The sequence below is a fragment of the Plectropomus leopardus genome, chromosome 11, assembly GCF_026936395.1.
Source record: "Plectropomus leopardus strain MGB_pleo_1.0 chromosome 11, ASM2693639v1, whole genome shotgun sequence".
NCBI classification, from domain to species: domain Eukaryota; kingdom Metazoa; phylum Chordata; class Actinopteri; order Perciformes; family Serranidae; genus Plectropomus; species Plectropomus leopardus.
The window spans coordinates 24,806,656-24,826,920 of NC_142186.1; the positions used below are offsets into that span (position 1 = coordinate 24,806,656).

The window sequence follows — 20,265 nt, forward strand, 5'->3', positions numbered from 1 at the left end:
TAATAATAATAATAATAATAATAATAATAATAAACTTAATTTGTATAACACCTTTCATACAAGAAATGCAGCCCAACATGCTTTACAACAAAGAAATGGCATGCAACATAGAAGACATAAAGACATAATGAAAAATATAAATAAAACCTGCATGTAAAAATAAAACAAGATCAGAGTAGAATACATAGAGTGCATATTCACGTGGATAAAACCCACTTGATAATACTAGTAAAAACAGGATAAAAAAAGGGAAAATTTAAATGCATCATAAGATGGAAAATAAAACCCATTGAGATTCTATTAATGAAAATAAAGCTAAAAATAGAGTGTATAAATAGCATAAAATAAAGGAGAATACAACATTTTAAAGAGGTGCAGCACAGGAAGTACGGGGCCATATACATTTTTTAATTGTTTGTGGAAATGTTTGAATATTGAAAAATATATAATTTATTTCTTTATTTTAAACAGAAATGTAGTTAAATATTTAGGCTGGAATGTGCCATCAGAATCATTTGACTATAAAGTTTTTAGGTCTAAATGTAAAACATTTTCAAAATCTAATATAAATTGATTGATTACATTTAAAAATAAATAAATATAATTAAAGACTGAATGAAGTCATAAGTCTAGTCCTGTATTCTGTCTTGAATGGATAAAATAACTGAATATTGAATTTCAAAATGACAATATTGTAATGGTAAAAAAAGCATTTAAATTTAGCTTTTTTGTTACCTATCGTATTTCATCTCACACTGAATTTGTTTCTTATTTCCTAGATTTACAATGTACATTTTGTGATCACTTACATGAAGATGATTCTCCAACCCACAGAGCAGCCACAGGAAGTAGAGTCATTTAAAATAAGCATTTATACTAATTAAACTCTTCAAATCATACTGCAGCACACTCAATGTGCAAGATATAAACTGACATACTAACTAAAAAGAATGAAGGTAAACAGGTTTATTATTTCATTCATAAGTAAAAAAAAACCAAAAACTTTACAGCTGTAAGTAAAACTACAATATGAATACTTAAACACATCTATTTTCCTGTATTAGTGATGTTATTCATGAAATAATGAAGATTTACATTTGTTTAGTTTTCATCAGTTTCCATTTTGTTCATTAAGATAAAAAAACAACAAAAATCCATGAACAGATGTTTGGAATCAAAGCTTTATTGCTGAATATAATATTAAACATTGCAGTCAGGATACAACTAGCCTGAACACAATTATAGTGCAACAATTATGTTACAATACACAATATGGCATATAGCATTATTTTACAACGAAGCAAATTGTTTTACAAGAGCAATATGAAAAAGAGCAAGAGAAGGGAGGAGCCCAGAGAAATCATTTTCAATGATATTACAATTATATGATCTTATCCTCACGATTAATTCCCCCACCTGACCCAAAACACACACACACACACACACACACACACACACACACACACACTCGCACGTACTGTACACATGCACGCACTTAATCATAACAGTAACAGTCCCGCTGGTTGTCAGTTCATCATCCTGGCTGATAATTGATAACTAAAAAATTAAATAAAGTAAATATATAAAAAAAAAAGGAAAACTAGCTGCTGTAGCACTTCTGATTACTGTTTGTACTCTGGACCGGCCTTATCCATCTCTTGAGAGCACTTTTGATAAAAAGCAGTACTCTTTCAATGTCACGGGATATTGTACCTTTAATCTACATAACCATTGTGAGTATACAGCTCAGCCAACAACCTGCTGTGAGGAAAGACTGTGAGAGCACTGAGCGTCGTGGTAAACCGTCAACCTCGCATTCATCATCTTTTACTTTCTTCATCGAGAACACATTTTAAATCAACAACAACAGTGACATTATCAATGATCTCTAGATCAACAGAGGAAATGTGAGGACTGTCAAACATGTAAAATACAGTACTGGGACTGTGTTGCTGCCGGCCGCTTTTGTCCGGTAGAGACTAATACTGCCATAACTGATAGAAGTCATTCAAACGCACATGACCTCACGATGATCTCTGTAGGATGGTGGATAATTCACAGTGTCCTCCTCGGATTCTCTGTAACCGTTACTGCTCCGATTCCTCTCCGCTTCATTCAGTCCCCCAAACATTCACCTCCCAGCAAAAAACACTCACACTCAACACGTCCTCCCCCGGCTGGCCTTCATTCAGTCCCGCCCTCCACCTCTCTCTGGCAGAAGTGAGCCAGCAACGTGTCCAAGTCCCGGCGGTCGGCGGCAGCGTACAGAGGGCTCTCTCCCATCATGCTGAGAGCCATACGCAGGGTGGACCAGATGTTGTCCGACATCATGGTGGCTGCAGCACCTCCGGGCCCCCTCGCAGCTCTCGCTCCGTCCCCGGCGGCCTGGCGCTGTAGAGACAGAGCTTCGAGGAAATGCTCCACTGCCTCTCTGAGGATACAGGTGAGGAAACAGTTCATTTTAGACAGAGTTTATGATATTAAAGGAATACTTCACTCCCGAAAATGACCATTTGTATTTCAGTTGTTCACCTTGTGTTACCTTGATTGTTTTCGTTGTTTTTCTCGCATGACTGCTGACTGAAGAATCCAAATGTGAGTAAAATTCTTGATGAATTGAAGTCGTGTGAGTCCGCTTTTAACAACAGCAAAACTATATCAAAACATCTGTTTACAAACTCTCACACCACACGCAAAGTATAATTTAAGTCTCAGTTAACAAGTCGTATTCTTCCCAAACAGAGAGCCCTCTCTGAAAAGTGAAACTTATCTTTGCTCTCTTCAACATCAGACTCCATCGATAAAAACAGCATTTTACCTCTCTGAACACAGGAGCTGCTGGTCTACCACTGACCCGTTCAGGACTTCGTGTTTTTGTATGATTTGGATGTTTTAAAGAGTTTGGATTCACCAAAGTCACACAAACAAACTACCGATCAAGACAGCAGTTAAACCAGCAGGTCTCATATTCAGCCAGTGAAAATGGTTTTGTAAATCTCTGCTGTTGGGCGTAAACCTCCATTCTGCAAAAATGCTATTTTTCAGGAATAGAAAAAACGCTGTGTCTTATGGAGACAGGAGGCTTAGTCGCAAGCTTTTTTAAATACATTTCATTGGCTGGGAAATGGTAAAACTCACCAACAGATGTAGAGGGAGACCAATAATATTAATTTATGAAAAAAAAGAAGAAAAATACTAAAATGTGGAGATACGAGGTTTGTGCCTGACAAAGACGAGATGTAGTCTGGCTTTGAAGAGAGCATAGAAAAGTCTCATATTTAGTTCAGTTCCCTGCTGGAACAGACCATCTGTCTGGGAAGCACTGAGCACTTAAACTAATATTTTGATATAGTTTTGCTGTAATTAAACACATTTGCCTATTACTGAAATTCATCAAGATTTTCTCTGTTTTTGGATGCTTTGTTCACTGAAAGCATGCATGATAAATAAAGTTTTCTTCACATATTTACAAGTAATAAATATAAATGGTCATTTGAGCAGAGATGTATAACCTTTAATTATCACAATTAATAATATTTTTCCTCATTACTCTGACCCTAATAGTTGGATAAATGTATAAAAAATGTATAAAAATCCAATAATCTAACCTCTGATATATAAATGGACAAAATATTACAAATACCATATTTTAGTATAATGCTATAAAGTTCTACAGCACCACAAAATGACCAAAAAAATAAAATTAAATCATCACCTCTCTGAGATGATTTCTATTAATAACCATGGTGTTTAAAATACATTATTTCTGCTAAGCGTACCTAATAAACTGGCAACTGAGTGTGTTCAGCAAAACTGCTGTTGCCATCTAGTGGAAGTAAAAGCGACTGCATTGCGACAGAGTGTGTTTGGTTGTCAAATCATACAAGACAGAACAAGAAAACACCATCAAGTCAAATTAAGTAACAGAGATAATTGGCTGGTTTTGAATTTGAACCCAAACATGACAGTGTTTCTACTAAAGCAAAGAGATTTTGTAAAATCTGTCTTTTCTTAAACACTCAGTTGCAGCATGTACAAAGATCTGCTTGATCAAAACAACTGCACCTTTTATCAAATAATCAAACCCACTTTGAAACCTTTAGTCTGACAACTTGCCTTGGGCACGCTCAGTGTTCCTTTCACCCAAATATTTATGTTAGCTCATGTTTGGAACAACCCTCCCTTTATTTTTTAGCATGCTGGGCCACGTAGTTATTCTTTAATCAATGTGCGTTCACATTTTCACAGAGTATTGTCGTACATTTGACCAGTGTTTTTGTCGTGGTCAGAGTAAATCATTCAGGGAATCAGTCCAATGTAACAGTAAGCAGTTATAAGTGACCCAAAAAACATCCCTTGTAAAGGTCAGAATTGACACATTTTTGGCTGAAATGACTCTTTTTCAATCATAATACACATCCACAAACCACACTTCCCCCCTCACCTGTGTGCTCCTAAGTTGACACAGCTGATTCCCAAGTTGTAGCGACTGCGGACAAAACCGGGCTGCAGCTCCAGAGCTCTCCTGTAGGCGGCCACGGCCTCCTCTGAGCGGCTTCCGTTGGCGAGTGTGGCGCCCAACTTGTTCCACAGCAGGTAGTCCTGGTGGAGACAGAAGGAAAAACAGGGTGAGCTCAGAAACAGACACGCAGTGTGAAGTTAGGATCTCAAACAGGCTTTTACACGTACCTGTGGTGTGACAGACAGAGCAGCACTAAAACAGTCCACCGCCTTGTCGTACTCTCCGCTGAGGTTGAAGAGAACTCCCAGACCACACTGCAGCTGGGGGTCCACCTGGGCAGGGTCGGAGTTTGCTGCCTGCAGGTACAGGGACTGGACCTCAGTAAACAAAGACCTGTGGAGAAAAAACAAAAAGAAAGGGGCGAAGAGGTTAATAAAATACGACAAAACTTTTAGAACTAGTGGATCTGCATGTTGAGTTTTAAATGTGAAATCATCAACACGTGTGTGTGTGTGTGTGTGTGTGAGGTACTCACTCTGGAAGCAGAGACCCGAACCTCTCCCTCTCCTTCTCCCTTTCTCTGGCACCATCCTTTTGGCGTTCACCTTCATTCTGCTCCCACACAGAGCGGTATTTTGGATTGTGCTTTAGCCAGTCGCGAAGAGTTTCACAGGCCTGCCTGTGCAGCGATTCGTTGGTGAAACTGACGGCCAGCGCCATCAGAGCAGTCAGGTTGTCGTTCTTCAGCTCTATACATCTAATGACAGAAGAGAGGAAAAAAGTCAGAGGGAATAATTTCACATTGTCATTACACAAAGAATCATTTTTAGTCAAAAAAGCAAATGAAACTGAAAAAAATACTCGATTAATGGGTTTAAATTTGACAATAACATTTCTGTATTAGATCAGAGATGCCTAAACTTTTTCCTGAGAAGGGCCAAAGTTAAAACTTAAGAGTGGGTCACTGAACCAAAACCAAACACCTATTGTACAGTATTGTAAAGATGCGAAATAATACTAGGATCCAAAGTTTCCTTAACTAAAATGCCATTTGTCCGTGTGCCACTGTCTTTGCCTCTTCATTTTTTCGTACTTTATTTGCATTGTATTGCATTAGTATCACTCTGCCCGCCATGCTCAGATTATGAAAAATAATCATTAAATTAATTAAATATAAGGACCCTACATATTTAGAGAACATTTTTAACTCATCAAAATAAAACAGCATAAACCGCAACTTATATTATAATTTATTTTAAAAATCTTAAATCTTTAAAAATTTGAATTGCCTAGTTTAAATTTATGGCCGGCCAACTTTGGGCAGCACTGTGTTAAATCTTTAGCTGAACTCATGTAAAGACAGTAAAATGGAAATAGTGGCTACTACAGTTGTCTATACACTCAGTGTAATAAGGTAACAGGATGGGACATATTTCCTCTTTTAGGCTTGCTTAGATTTTAAGCAACTTTTTGAAATTTGTCATGGACGTTTACTCAATAGAGGAAGTAGAAAAGCTGCTTGAGCCTACAGTCATTAAGCTTATTATTAAAATGTAACATGAAGTGACAATCAGGACTAATTCCATTATACAAAAGTACCATGAAAATATTAATATTTACAATTCCCAAACAGTCTATGGTGAAAATAGGTGAAATGTAATTGCCCAGCCAAGTCAGATGCACTACTTAAATGTTGCTTCCGAGTGTTTCTAGATACAGTTTCTGCTTTGCATCAGACGTGACTTTTAATTGAAGCATGTTGCAATTCTGCTTTCTGACCTGCGGAGGGCGCTGATGGCAGCAAACTCTTGCTCGTTCTCTGCCTGACAGGTTCCCAGATATTGCCAAGCCTGCAAATTAAAGAGACGACATGAACACTTGCCATAACATCACAGGCTCAGATCTTCACGTTCCTTAGTATAACACTTCCTGTGGTCAGTTTTCAATCAAATATCGTGAAGTTGTCTTATGGAATTAAAATGTTCATTTACTGGATTCTTCGGCGTCATTGTCTGTGCACAAAAAGAGTCGAAAAGCTCTGCTGTCAAAAAAATCAAGAATGATCCCTCTACGAACCGACTTTTTTCTGCACTTTCATGTTTTCAAACCCTATACTTATAGTGTGAGATTTTGAATTTTTAACAACTAAATGTATTGATGTTTTGATTGCTTGTATTTTACTATTTATGTGTTTTCTGGGTGTGCTTTTCATATAAGCCAGTAAAGGTTTCTACTAGACCCTAACGTGCACTTTTTATATGTTTTATCCCCATCGTGCTTTGTATTATGTGAAAGAAATAAACTGTAAACTACAAAAACCTGAGTAAAATTACATGAAAGGACACTTTTTGGAATCTTTTCACATGTATTACCAAGAGGGTGATCAAAGCATTTGAGACTGAAAAATGCAAATGAAGCCACAGCCTGCAGGAGACTCACCAGCTGGTTGTCTGGTTCTCTCTGAACAGCACTTTCAAAGAAGCGCACAGCACCGGGGATGTCTCCTGCCTCCATCCTCTTCACGCCTTCTGACAAAGGGTCCGGGTGGGATAAGTATGGGTTGTCGTCTTCAAACTGATACCCCTGGGACAAACACACAGAGTTTACGGTCTTGTATGTGTAGTGCTCTAACAAAGGATAATGCAGAATCAGGTGGAAAGGAAAAGCAGCAACACACTGCAGGTCATTTAGTGGAGCTGTATGTGCAAAACTGCTGAAATCCTCAAGCATGCGAGCAGATAGTATTTCTCATCTGGCTCTGAAGAGGTTGACAGGTACCTTGTCATAAGAAGTGCTGAGTAGCTGATCGAAGTCAGACAGCCAGGGGTGGCTCTCTGCGTCCCTCTTCGCCATCTCCTCCCACTCCTGCTGCAGCTTCTCCCAGAAATCCACATCGCTCTGACAAAATGACAGATACACATCAATACTTTAGTCTCCTCACACATCATGTATCATCCTGTTTCACATCCACTTTGACCTTTATTTTTCCAAGAAACAGACAATAGCGTGTTGGTGGTGTTCTGTAGTAGTCAAAAGAGAACGACAGTGGTTTGTGTGTGGACACAGTTTGCTTTAACCTCTTTATTACCAGGGCTCCTAATTAAAATCTTACAGGATTTTCAGAAAATCGCGGAAAGAAAATGCAAGTTTAGGTGCTTTTCCATCCACTACTGTTATGCCAATGCTGTGAGTTGTTTGGTAAGCAGTAGGTGGCACTAATTCTCCAGTCAGGTGCCACTGCAGAGGAGGGTGCAAAGAGATGACATTATTAAAAGAGCACCAGTAAAATCTCAAACAAAAGAAAACAATGGATCCATACCAGGCCCCCAGAAAGTGTGCCGGCCTTTGAAGCCAATTTTATACAACTCATGAGTCTATCACATGATGCTGTTGGGCCTAAAAATACTTTTTCCCCATTGACTTACATTGAGAGAGATGTCTGTAAATCAGTGAATAAATCATTTTCACCCATTCAAGATAGTGAAGCGCTAATTATGATCTCTTTTTTGGCTTTATCGTATGGGAAATTTATAGGGTATGTGCAATATTTTGCCTTAGTTTTTTGGGTCCAAGTCATGTGATACTTTGCTGTCCGCTGTATAGTGTTTGCTCTTTGGTAAATGTATTGTCATGTACTGAATATCATGCAGCTGTGTCTTACACTTGTTTCCCCGACACAAGTTTTCTTTCGTAGCAACAAAATTGATCTTTTCTTAGCCTAACTGGAAGTAGCCGGCTCGGCTGGCAGAAGTCTCTAAGGCGCTTGCTCTATAAACATTATGAGGCAGAAGCAGCATAAATCATCTCAGTAATTTTATAAATAGAGCTTTTTTGGCTTCATACACCATTTAGCAACTTTCATAGGAATGACCACCGTCCCACCCCCAACACTGTATCCAGGCCTCTGACTACATCCATGGGGAATAATAACAGAGAGCACTCTGGACAATAGAAAGAAAGAGTTCGGAACAACTAATTTCGCAATACTGTGCTCTTGGAAGAGTTCTGGTAAAAGCCTTGTGTGCGTAAAGAAGTGTTAAAAGCCATCCGGAAACGACGAGGAGAGTTTGCAGTGGCCGATGCAATGAAGGAACATCATGACTATACGCCATCATTTATTCTCTGAATCTGTCCCCATTGCACTTAGTCACACATACCTTTTATTAATACACACTTTCCTTCTTCCCCAAATGTAAATTTTATTTTTTTTACATTTCCAGATTTTTTTCAAAACTTTGGGGCGTTTCCTCTCAGGTTTGTTTTTTTTTCTCCAACAGGTGGATGGAAACGCAGTGACGGATCCTGGTCTTACCTCCACTGCTGCCTTAGCTTGCTGGAAATCTGGTCCTGATGTGGCGAACTCATCTACCCAGGCTTCAGCTGAGTCCTCTGACACCTGAAGAGCAGGAGGAGCAATAACAATGGTTGACCAGAGTCAGCACTTGCTGGCTATAAAAAAATGTTATTAGCGCTGAGGACGGATTAAAGAAGGAAAAATATAGAGGGAAGTGATGGAAGGAGGTGAAAGAAGAAACAACATAGAAACGGCTAATTTTCTCTTTTCTTAGAGTAATCTCGAATTAACTCTTAAAAAAATATCACTCAGCAGGGACAAAATAAAGAAATGCTGACTGTATCTTACTGTCTATGTATCAGAAAAAAACAAATAACAAATAATCAAAAATAAATATGGCAATAACTGCAGCTAAAACTAAAAAACCTATCGCTGCCACGACCACCGAGGTCCTACCTGCCTGACGACTTTGGCCCACTGCTCTGCTTGTTTAGCTTTAACTTTCTCAATCTTCTCATTCCTCTCTGGGGGTTCCAAGGGAAGAGTCCCTCCCCCCGTCTCCGTCAGGAACTATGGCGGGAGGCGAGGAGGGGTGGCGGTGGGGAATGGGGGCAATGTTTTGAGGAGGAGGGAGCAGTTGGTGAGGAGGTTTTTTTTGTGGGGTGGGAGGAGTAATTTTAAGTAGTAGGAGGAATAGATGAGCGGTGGTTGTTAATTGAGGGAATGGCAAGCCGAGAGTTCGGAGGCAGGTCAAAAAATGGGGAAAAGTACATGTCAGAGTTAGATGGCAATCAAAGTGGAAACAGACAACTTTTCCCTCCAAGTGGTGTTATTGTTGGCGCCGCTGTTTAAAAGACAACCAGATAGCTTTACGTTTTCCTCAGAGCAAAGCAGCTACCAAAGTTTCCAATTACTTCAGTTGTTCCGACTCCGCCATTCCCACAACTGCGGATAGTAAGTGCAAAGACTTTACCCTGACACTCTTTGGTAACTCTTTGGGATAGCTCTTTGGGATAGCTACCCATAGCGAGCAGAGAAAATAAAAGCGCTTCCCTCTCGTTTGAGTTGAGCCTCCATTTTCCTGGGAGATGGTACGTGTTAGCAGATAGATCTGCAGAGTGAAAGTGAGGCTTATAGATACCCAAACTCAATGTCGATGATGTGGTTATTCTGTAGCCATTACATTGCGCAATCAACATGTACTTCATAATAAAAAGTTAAAACAAAAAACTTGTCTATTTCCACTTTAAGTAAAATAATATGGAGCCCTTAAAGTCCCAAAAGTTGAAATTGTTTGTCTTGCAGGACCAAGTTCATTATCTTGTGTGCACAAGATTTAAACATTTTTTTTTAAATTCCTGTTAGGACTTTAGCGGCTTCATACAATGGAGCCATGGTAAACAGATATTCATCATAAACAGGACTAAAAGCTTCACATGCACAGTAAAACATGGAAGTCCATTTCAGCCAAGAACAAAAACAAAAAGATGAAAATTTAGGCATGATAAAATAACAGTGCTGGTAAACCAAAATTATAAGGAAGTACGTCAAAATTTTGACCAATCAACTCAAAAATGTAGAGTTATGGGGAGACCTCGTCATCCCAGTGTGTATCCCATATATCCCATAAATTTAAAAAAGGCAAAAATGCCCCAAAAATATGTTTTCTAAAGAGTCTTACCATCTCCACATAAAAAAAATTTCATTTAAAATAAGATTTTAAACAGCATTATAAAAATCTGAATTCTAAATCTGGACTTTAATTATCTTATTATTTTGACTTTTTTAAAATCGTATTATTTGGGATAATTATATCATACTGCTGACTGTGAGTATTTTAAATTGTTTTCATATCTAACTTTTAACAGTATTTTCTTTTCTTGGCAGAAATGGACTCAATGTTATTGTGATTTCTGGGAATAATCTGGTTAAAATCCAAAATCTGGCTTTAGCCTTTTTTCCGGCTGAACAGAATGAAGTCTAAGTGCTTCCTTTTGGTAAAATCAAGAACTGAAGATAAACTGAGTCAAGGAGGGAATAACCACAGCTTGACTGAAGCAGTAAATGCATAACAAGAGAAGCAGATAGTCATGAGACTCCTCTCACTGCTGAACAAATTCCATCTGCAATGCTGCGCAGCTTCGAGCTTCATATTACAGTCAGTGCAGCGGCTGCTTTTGGTTACATTAGTGGAAAATATTACTCTGCTTCAGATACTGGGGTGATGAGTCACAAAGCATAGTCTATACTGTGCAAAAGTGAACCAATGTGTTCCCCCACTTGCAACCATCCCCTCCTCAGTGGGCAGCGACTCGTACCTGGTTGAGGTTGGAGGCCCAGTTCTGAGCCTCCGCGGCCTGAGCTTTATCTGTGAGCTGTTTGTCTGTTCTGCTCTCCACTGTCACACTGCCCTCGCCAATCTGCCTAATGAATCGCAGGAACTACACAACAACGAAAAAAAAAAAAATCACAACAAAAAAAGCATTTCACCATTACTAATTGTTAAGATTCATACTAATACACTGCTAGTTTCTTTCTAAACCAAATAACCTTCTTTCCAAACTTAAATAAACAACATTGAAAAACGACAATGAAACTTAAATCATTGACATAACAGATGCACCACGCTCCCATGAAACTACTCTACAAATATGTCAAAGAAAAAGAGAGAGGATATGGTGAGAGAGGATAAATGACTGACATGGCCGTGAACACACTGCTCACCTCAGTGTTTTGTAACTTGGGGTCGTCCACCTTTGAAACGAGCTCATTGGCTGTTTGTCTCAGCTCCTCCCCTGGCTGATACTCCTTCGTCCTGTCACATTAAAGGGACAGTTCAGACCGTTTAAGGTCAGGTTTTATGAGGTACTTATCTATAGTCAGTGTACTACATTCAGTAGATGTTTGTCGCCACGCACCCAGACTGGAGGTGAGAGTTCAACAGGGAAGCTTAGCAATGTTCTGCAGTGGAGGGGTCTGCAACAAAACTGATTTAACCCACCTAAAAAAATCAATATATGTTCAAGTGTACGCTACGTTTAGAGTATTTTTACTGCTTTACCATCAGACAGCAACTTCTGATGGGGACCTGAAGTAATATCGCTCTCTTTAAAGCCAGACTCCACTGAGAGAAACAGTGATCTAACATCGCTGAACACAGGAGCTGCTGAGCTACCACTGCCTCCATCGTTATTTTGTTTGTGTTATTGTGTGACATTCGGATTCACCAAAGTCGCACGATAACACAAATGTAAACCCCTTTTTCCTGTGCACAACACCTGCTAACATCTGACTTTTTAATGTGATGAAAACGGTTACAATCGGCATTCACGCCCTGATGAAATGAGTGTTTATCTACTCTGGCTCTGATCAGCATTGAGGAGGAGTTAGTAGCCAGTTTTTGTTACTGGTTCACTAATGCTCATTTTTGTGAAAAAGGGGGTTTTAATAACTGATCAAGGCAGTAGTAGAACAAAAGCTCCCATGTTCAGCGATCCAAAATTACTGTTTTTGTCAAAGAAGTCTGGTGGCTTTGATGAGCTGTTAACAGCCGTTAACAGCTTCCCCGACAGAACAGGCTGTCTGACGTAAAGGCTAAAAGGTGGAAATACTCTCAATATATTGTACACCTAAACTGTTAAAAATGTTTTAAAGTGGCATTATTTTTGGTGGCTAAAGTACGTTTTGCTGCAGCCCCTGTCCACAGCAGTACATTGCTTTGCTTCCGTGTTGGTGCTTCTGCCACTTCTCCAAACTGAGACTTCTACAGTATGTAATACACTGACACAATGGATAAGAACCTCAAACAGCTCTTCTTCAAACTATCCCTTTAACAACAACAAAACGCTAATGTAAAACTGTAATGAGTTATTGACAATTTTATGATGCATATAAAGACTGGAACACATCATTTCAGGCTGAAGGCTGTACTTTGCATTGCTGAGGTCAGTGCACTATGTTCATGATTTGTTCTGATATTCGTTAAATCAGCTTTCATTTATTGTTCTGATGCTTGTGTGCCTTTGACAGAGCTTTTGTTCGCGTGAGCTCAACATCGACGGACAAGCCTTGACAAGCTTTAAGTCTGAGAAATTCAAATACAACAGCCACTCAACAAGCAGACAAAAAACACTGTCGAGGTTCAGTCTTGCTATCGTTTGTCTACCTGTCCTCTAATTGTCTTTGTCTTGCCTTTGTTTCACATTTATTTATCTCAGTGTGCCTAAAGCATCCATTTAAATACATACATAAGCCATTTCTCATCTGCAGACTTTTACAACTGTCTTTCCACATCCCCATCCCCCGTTCTAACCATTCATTCTCCTTGTCTCCCAGGTCTCCAAGCCACAACTTCTCCTCCGACTGCTCCAGATACTCCTCTGCCCAGCGTCCAGGATCTGGAGCAAAAAAAAAAAAAAAAGGAAAAACACAGCAGATTTTAAAAAGTACATACAATGCAAAAAATCAAAGGATTGATCCAAGGCAAGTTTGCTCTGATGTCAGGTAATATTTCTGACATGAGACAGAATGATGATGACTTCAGAAAGATTAAGTGTTCATTAAGCAAAACGTGTTTCCAGAGTGAAACACAGAAGAAAAAAATAAATAAATAAGGAGAAACCGAAGCTACCTGCAGCCTCAGCGATAAATTCTTTCGTCCAATCAGCATCTGCTGCATCACCAAGAGCAATGAGTCCCGGTGTGGAGGCAGCATCAGGACCTGAGAGAAACTCGGCCGTCCAGTCTCCAGAGAGGGCCAACGCTGCCACATCTGGAGCTGTGACATGGAAATATGTGGCGCTTAAAATGCTGAAAACAGTTTGTGAAAAGACGCCACATAAAAACTAAGGGAAAATACCTAAAATTAGTAGGCAAAATACACAAGAAAAACATAATTATAATAAAAATACCTCTCTGTGGAGCTTGTCTGTAGCTCTGCTGGTCAATCTGCTGCATTTCCTCCAACAGCTGACCCATGTCAAATGTGTGTGGGGGACGAGGGGGAGCCTGAAGGAACTCATTCACCAGCTGCAGCAAAAAAAACACACAAAAAAAGCAATACTTTTCTTTTAAAAGACTATGAGGAAACTGCACCCAGTATGCACAGAGCTACACACCAGGATTACAGGATTATAGTCAACACAAAATGCTAAATATGGGAAGGAACATGAGTGCTGACCTCTTCTTCAGTTGCAATTTCAATGGGAGCGGGGGGAATCTGAGAAAATAAGGGAAAAAAAAGGTAACAGAAGAGCTAGTGCCGTGTCTGTCTTCAAGCAGCCTGAAGTCTGTGCACTTTGGAGGAAATTATTCCCCTGATAAATTAAAGTATTTCTACTAATGTTTATGTACAAATTACTCACTGTAGGTGTTGAGCGGTGTCGCCATGCCCCCCCTTCCTTGGTCATGTGGCCGGTCAACTTCATGAGGGGATTGGCTCCCCCACATTCTGCCTCCACCAACTCCCGCATCGCCATGGCAACACAAGGTTGAGGCAAACCCAATCAGACCACCTGAGAGCTGAGGAGAGAAGGAGGAGATGAATTACTTAATTTTGTGTTCGGGGCAAATTGCAAAAAAAAAAAAAAAAAAAAAAGACAGTGTACGATATAGTTAATGGAATCATATTTTTAGATTATGCACAGTCAAAGTGAAGCGCAGCATGTTATCACACAATAATAGTGTGATAACTTCAAGAAAATCAAAAAAGTAAATTAGACGTCAAAAGTTTTAATTCCCAGAATAATATGACAGCAGTTCACTACATATCATACAAAATCAAAATGAAGCTTTCTGCACCAATGAAGTCACCTCAGTAGAAATACCCTGTCAAAATAAAAGGGTTTGTTTTCATCTTGAGAAAAAACAAAAATCCAAAACGAAACGCAAGATACAAAACTTCCACAGATTTTCGCCTACTTTAAATACTCTACATGTCCAACTATCCACTCTGCACAGATAGTCTCAAGTCACATAAGCAAATTCAAGCTCCATCTGCTGTTTTCCGTGTCATTTCCTGGCGTAGAGTGAACCATTAATAATGTGGATACGATGGCCCGGCAGGCACAGGCATTCACTGCATATTTCACTCAGTCTAGTCCACTAAGTTCAGAGGATTTTAGCTTTAAAGTGCATTTCATTTCAGCCTCTGCAACGAGAAAGAAGCTTAGATAGATAGATCAATAGATAGATAGATAGCAACAACTATCATATTGGGTATTATATTTCTTTGGAACTGAGCCACAAAATATGTCCCTATCAAAGAATTTCTGGTTATCTTGTTTACTTATTTTTTGATGAAATTATAGAAATATTGCCAATTTCAGACTATTTTATTTATGAAGGGTTCTTGTTAACTTTAGTTTAGACAACATTTTCTCCAAAAAAAAAAATTCGCTTAGATTTTCAAGTTAGGTAATGAACAAATTACTTGACATTTTGATGTCTGCATTAGTGTTGTCAAAAACACAGATTTATTGCTACATATCAATTCTGAATGTTTTAAACTGTTTCCTATTTTGTCCAGCAACAATACACCGGTACCAGCTGTGTTTGCTTTCTCTCATTGTTAATGTTTACTGCAGTCATTCTGCTGTTCACTGTCACTAATCACAAAAGAAAAGTTTTGTTGTCGTCATAAAGTCTATGACGACAACAAAATGTATTCCTTATAAAAAATTTTTACTCACTCCTGATTTCTTTTTTAGGTTAGTGAGTATGATTTAATTTTTGTTTCATGTTTATTCTCATTTTTGCATCAATTATATCCCTTTTTTGTCACCGTTTTGGTTTATTTTGCAGAAAGAGTTTAATGAAATATATATATATATATATATATATATATATGTATATATATATATATATCAGTATGTTTTTATTAAGCTCTACACGGTCCTTATTTTTCTGCCGATCACTCAGCTGGTCCCCCAAGTGCAAAACAATTACACAGGAAACAATACTTAAGATGATGATTCAGCCCCTGTATGCAAACCCTGACAACAACATGAGGTCCAAGAGAAAACCCTGCAGCTCAACTCACTGACCTATATCCAGGATGAGCAGCTGACAAACTGCTATAGGTGCTGGCCTACTCAACTTCTCTATCCCCCCTGGAGGGATGCGTAACAGATACAATTTCCATAATAGGTGTCAGGAATAGAAACTTAATTCTCTGTCTACTCTACTCTGCTATATTCTATGTCTATTGTAGTGTTGTTCAACTTTAGACATTTAAGAAAATATAACACAAGACAGTACGGCTGGGCGATATGGAGAAAGTCACTATCACAATAATTTTTGCCAAATACCTTTCGATATCTGTATTGCAACAATATTGAGGGCTTGCCTTGCTATCACACAATATTTAGAAAAGGAGATTTTTGATACATAATCATCAGTAATGTGTATATAATGACTAAGTGAGTAAAGTGTAGGGCTGCAACTAATGGTTCATTGTCCATTTTTTTTCTTGATTAATTGATTGGTTGTTTGGTTAAAAAAAAATGGGGAAAAATGTTTTGTCCACAACCCAAAAATATTCAGTTTACTGCCATAGCGGAGTAAAGAAAACAGAAAATACTCACAGCTGGAATCAGAGAATTTTGACTTTTTTTTTTTCGTAAAAAATTACTTAAACTAACTGATGGATTGTCAAATCAGTTGCTGATTAATTTAACAGTCAACTACAAATCATTGCAGTCATATTATATCTATCTCCTTTAGTATAAAAAATGACATCATTTTATTGTAATGCAGCCTTTAAAACCAGGAAAGGACAACACAATATTGCAATATCCAACATCTGGGATGATATCTAGTATCATAATACAATATTGATATAATATCAATATATTGCCAAACCCTACAAAACAGTGCACTCTACAGATTGACTGTCCCTCACTCTTAATTTTAAGAACATTTTATTCCTACTGATTCAAACAGCTGCTGCACTGCATGATGATTAGGGTCAAATAAAGAGGATTAGATGAGATATTTATACACTCACTATCACAGATAATGACCCTGTGACACCTGTTTACCTGCTCCCTTACTATGTGCGTTAGCAGTGGAGGAAAGAGTGCTTTTGTACTACAAATGCATACTTATTTCTCCTTTATGCGTGAATATGAATTCAGTATTGGTAAAATATCTAACAATGGACACGTGAGAGCAGCTGCAGCATTCAGGTGCTGTCATGTGTCAGACCAGTTAACTGACTGGGAGCAGTGTAGCATTGTTTTCCTCAATGCTAACTGTAGCTAAGAAAGAGCAACGTTAGCTCAGTGAACGTTACTCAATGTGTCTCCTCTAATGTAGCTAACATGCTGCTCATTAAGAAGCACATAAAGCTAAAAAAATTAAAGAGTTAACCGTCCGTTTTGTGTTTTAACAATAGCGAGTGTAGCTAACGTTAGCTAACGGTGCTAGCTATCTGCCGTAGGGCCGGTTATCACTGCGGTTGTAAGCGGCCGGAGAGGCATGAACAGACGGGTAGCATGATGTTCATCTCACCGCAGACAGCTGCTGCTGAAGCCCGGCCGACAGTCCCTCCTCTCCGGTGTGTCCTCTCCGCCCGTATCACAAACAGAAGCCGCCGCAGTGACAAACCTCCCGGTAACCGTCTGAAACCAGCTGCTGTGTGTTATTAGCGCCGCTCTTTTATTTACCTTCCTCCTCCATGACCCACAAAACCCCTCACCGATCGGTTAGAGTGGCTCGTAACGTTACGGTGGAATTGTATTCTCAAATGGTTTTACGTAAGGATTTGTCGACGGTTAAAACAAAGCAGAGCGTAGTGGAACGTAAGGATTTTACGTAAAATACAAATTGCGCAGGAGACCAAAGTCCAACAAATCAGGACTGTAGTTTCCAGGTGAAAAACACCATCCTCAAAGGCAAAAAAAAAAAAAAGAATCGCAGCAAGATGTATAATTTCTACACTAAAAAAATACAAAAACAAAATAAAAAATCTTTATTTTTTTTTCAATTATAACAGATATTACATATAAATAAAATAGCCTTGGCACCAAATATGATATACCATAAAATGAAAAGGCAAAACAAAACAAAAAGAACAAAAAAATAATAATAACAATAAAAAAAAATTAAAGTAGAGGTGAAAAGCAGATGTTACAGCAGTTACAGTGTACAGAAATATTGAAGATTACATGTGCTAAAACACTTTATAACAGTATTTCTGGTTACCCTGACCCCACTCCTGTCTTTGTTTTATTAGTCTTTATCAAAATCTTGTCTCAAAAAATCCATGAAGCTCCTCCATAGATTTTCAAAAACTGCCAGCTTTCCTTTTGTAATATATGTTAGTTTTCCCTAAGCAACACATTTTGATAAATCCTTAAATAATTGCTTTACACTTGATTTGTTTACATCTTTTGTTCTTATAGGCTTAGCTATTGCACTCTTAGCTTGTAAGACACCCAAGTCTATTAGTGCACAGTCAATTTCAACACTTCATGTCTAGACATACAATGTGTGCTGTAGCAATTCAAGAAGTACTACTCAGTTAGGATAACTTCAAAATTTTACTTAAAAAACCATAGGAATAAGAGACTGTTCCTTATTTATCAAATGACGAGGGTGGGTGGGGTGTGATTTTTTTTTACCCTCCCCAAAGAAATACATTTACACCATAAACTGATGCAGAAAAGAAACAGCGTAATGCATACACATTCAGCAGAATGGAAGAAATTAAGTGTTTGATGCTCAAGATTTTCTGGTGGATGACGTCCACGTCCATCAAGTGTATGAGGTAGGCCTACTCATGCAAAAATGCCATCTTGACCTCTAATACATATAATGGTGTGAAATATGAACATTTACCCAAGTACTGTACTTAATTGCAATTAAGAAGTATTTGTACTTTACTTGAATATTTTAATTATACCTTATAATTTCAATGCACTACATTTATTTATGAGCTACAACATGTTACTTTATCGGTTATCATTTTCCCTAAATATAACCAAATTATCAATAAAATATGATTATCTTATAAAATAAGATGAAATAAGGACATTGTTAAAATTAGCTGTACTTCAAACAGCTGCAACATAATTACAGATTTAGTAGTTACATGCATCAATAATCAAATAGATTTATTTACATAAATCTCTTATTGATCACCAAAAGGCTTTTTACTTTTGATACTTTTAAGTATACTACTACTTCCAGCACTGATTATACTCTGTCATAAAGAATTATTATTATTATTATTAAGCTGTTGGAGGTGGAATATGTTTTAACCTTGTGTACTGTTTTTTCTTTTTAAATCTCAAACAGAGATCTGTTTTTCATAAGATTTTCATGTTTTGTATAATAAACTGAGTAAGTTTATTATAAGCAAGTAAATCCAGATGTCAGATAAATATGGTGGTGTAAAATGTTCAGTATTCCTACTGAAATGTTAATAGATGCATAATGTGGCATGAAATAAAAATGCTCAAGTAAACCCTCAAAATTATTCTTACATGCAGTACTTGAAAAAATATAATTAGTTGCAATCTACCTGCATCTGTGATAATTTGGTACTCCATCTCCTGTATGTGTTTTTTTTTTTGTAAAAGAATAGCATAGGCAGCATGGCTCTAATATTGTGTGAAATTTGTATAAAATTGGGCATAAGCCTAATTATGGCAAAATATCAACATATTATACATTTTAAAATGAAAATGTGATTCTTCCTGGTTATTTTTTCATGTGACCTTACTTTTGAAATACAGTTTTATTAAGAAGAAAGCTCTCTCGTGGAGACGTCATATAGTGTTTTTATTATGAATTTTGTAATGTTTTCTGACAGTTCTCAATAACAATTAGTCAGCATAATCCATGTCATCATTGTATCAATAATTACAGGTAATGTTCCAATAGTAACATAGTAATAATATAAGTTATTAATCAATGCAATGTTTATTCCTTCTTAACATCACACTCAAAAAACAACAGGCTTTATTTACTGACAGGTTTAGCACTGCACATTGATAGGCTACACAGACAGACAGCAAGAGACACAGAGGGAGAGGTGGGAGGGGCAGGGAGGCGGGGGAGAGGAGGGGGAGGCTGAGGTGAGGAGAAGCACACAGTTGTACATTCATTGAACCAATCAGATGGAGTGAATAGAAAAGAAATTAAAGGTTTTGAAATGTGAAAAAATCACCCGGAAGCGTGAGAGATGAAACGTGTGAGACGTATCTAAGTTTCACAACAATGTGCCCTCCTTTTTCTGTGATTCAGATATTGACAAGTTCTTAAATTACAACAATATTACACACAAATTAAGAGACACTCATCAAGCCAGGAATTATCATCCTTATCACTACTACTATTATTATTATTATTGTTATGCTGTTTTCTGAAGCTGTAAAGGTGATTAATCAAAATGGCAAAAATAAAAATCATAATCTGCTCCCTCTCAAAGTGTGCAGAAAACGAGAAGAAGAGTGGCTGCAATAATAATAGTAATAACAATAATATCGTAATATTCATCATTGTA

The 20,265-nt window shown here is 37.9% G+C and overlaps 1 protein-coding gene across 3 annotated transcripts; it reads right to left on the reverse strand.

The window, feature by feature from the left end:
- Positions 1 to 1,163: 1,163 nt before the first annotated feature.
- Positions 1,164 to 17,482, reverse strand: pex5 (peroxisomal biogenesis factor 5). 3 transcript variants are annotated; one of them, XM_088084379.1, is made up of 17 exons: positions 17,268 to 17,482; positions 14,120 to 14,276; positions 13,936 to 13,974; positions 13,667 to 13,784; positions 13,387 to 13,533; positions 13,069 to 13,153; positions 11,481 to 11,571; positions 11,075 to 11,197; positions 9,213 to 9,326; positions 8,775 to 8,858; positions 7,241 to 7,360; positions 6,902 to 7,045; positions 6,242 to 6,312; positions 4,998 to 5,219; positions 4,690 to 4,855; positions 4,445 to 4,602; positions 1,164 to 2,431 (listed from the first exon to the last, which is right to left on the reverse strand). In XM_088084379.1, exons 2-17 carry the CDS (start codon positions 14,231 to 14,233, stop codon positions 2,185 to 2,187), a joined length of 2,043 nt encoding a protein of 680 aa, XP_087940505.1. In that variant the 5' UTR covers positions 14,234 to 14,276; positions 17,268 to 17,482; the 3' UTR covers positions 1,164 to 2,184. The 3 variants fall into 3 exon arrangements, with proteins under 3 accessions (XP_087940505.1, XP_042345263.1, XP_042345264.1); XM_042489329.2 differs by lacking the exon at positions 9,213 to 9,326; XM_042489330.2 differs by lacking the exons at positions 9,213 to 9,326; positions 11,075 to 11,197 and having other exon boundaries at positions 17,268 to 17,481.
- Between the last annotated feature and the right edge of the window lie 2,783 nt (positions 17,483 to 20,265).

Bases quoted from the DNA above. Each gene is read 5' to 3' on its own strand.
- pex5 (XM_088084379.1), bottom strand. From the start codon at position 14,233: ATGGCGATGCGGGAGTTGGTGGAGGCAGAATGTGGGGGAGCCAATCCC. The intron at 11,198-11,480 runs GTGAGCAGTGTG...GTTGTTGTGTAG, and splicing joins CCAAGTTACAAAACACTGAG to TTCCTGCGATTCATTAGGCA. The intron at 8,859-9,212 runs GTAGGACCTCGG...CCTGCTCTTCAG, and splicing joins GGGCCAAAGTCGTCAGGCAG to GTGTCAGAGGACTCAGCTGA.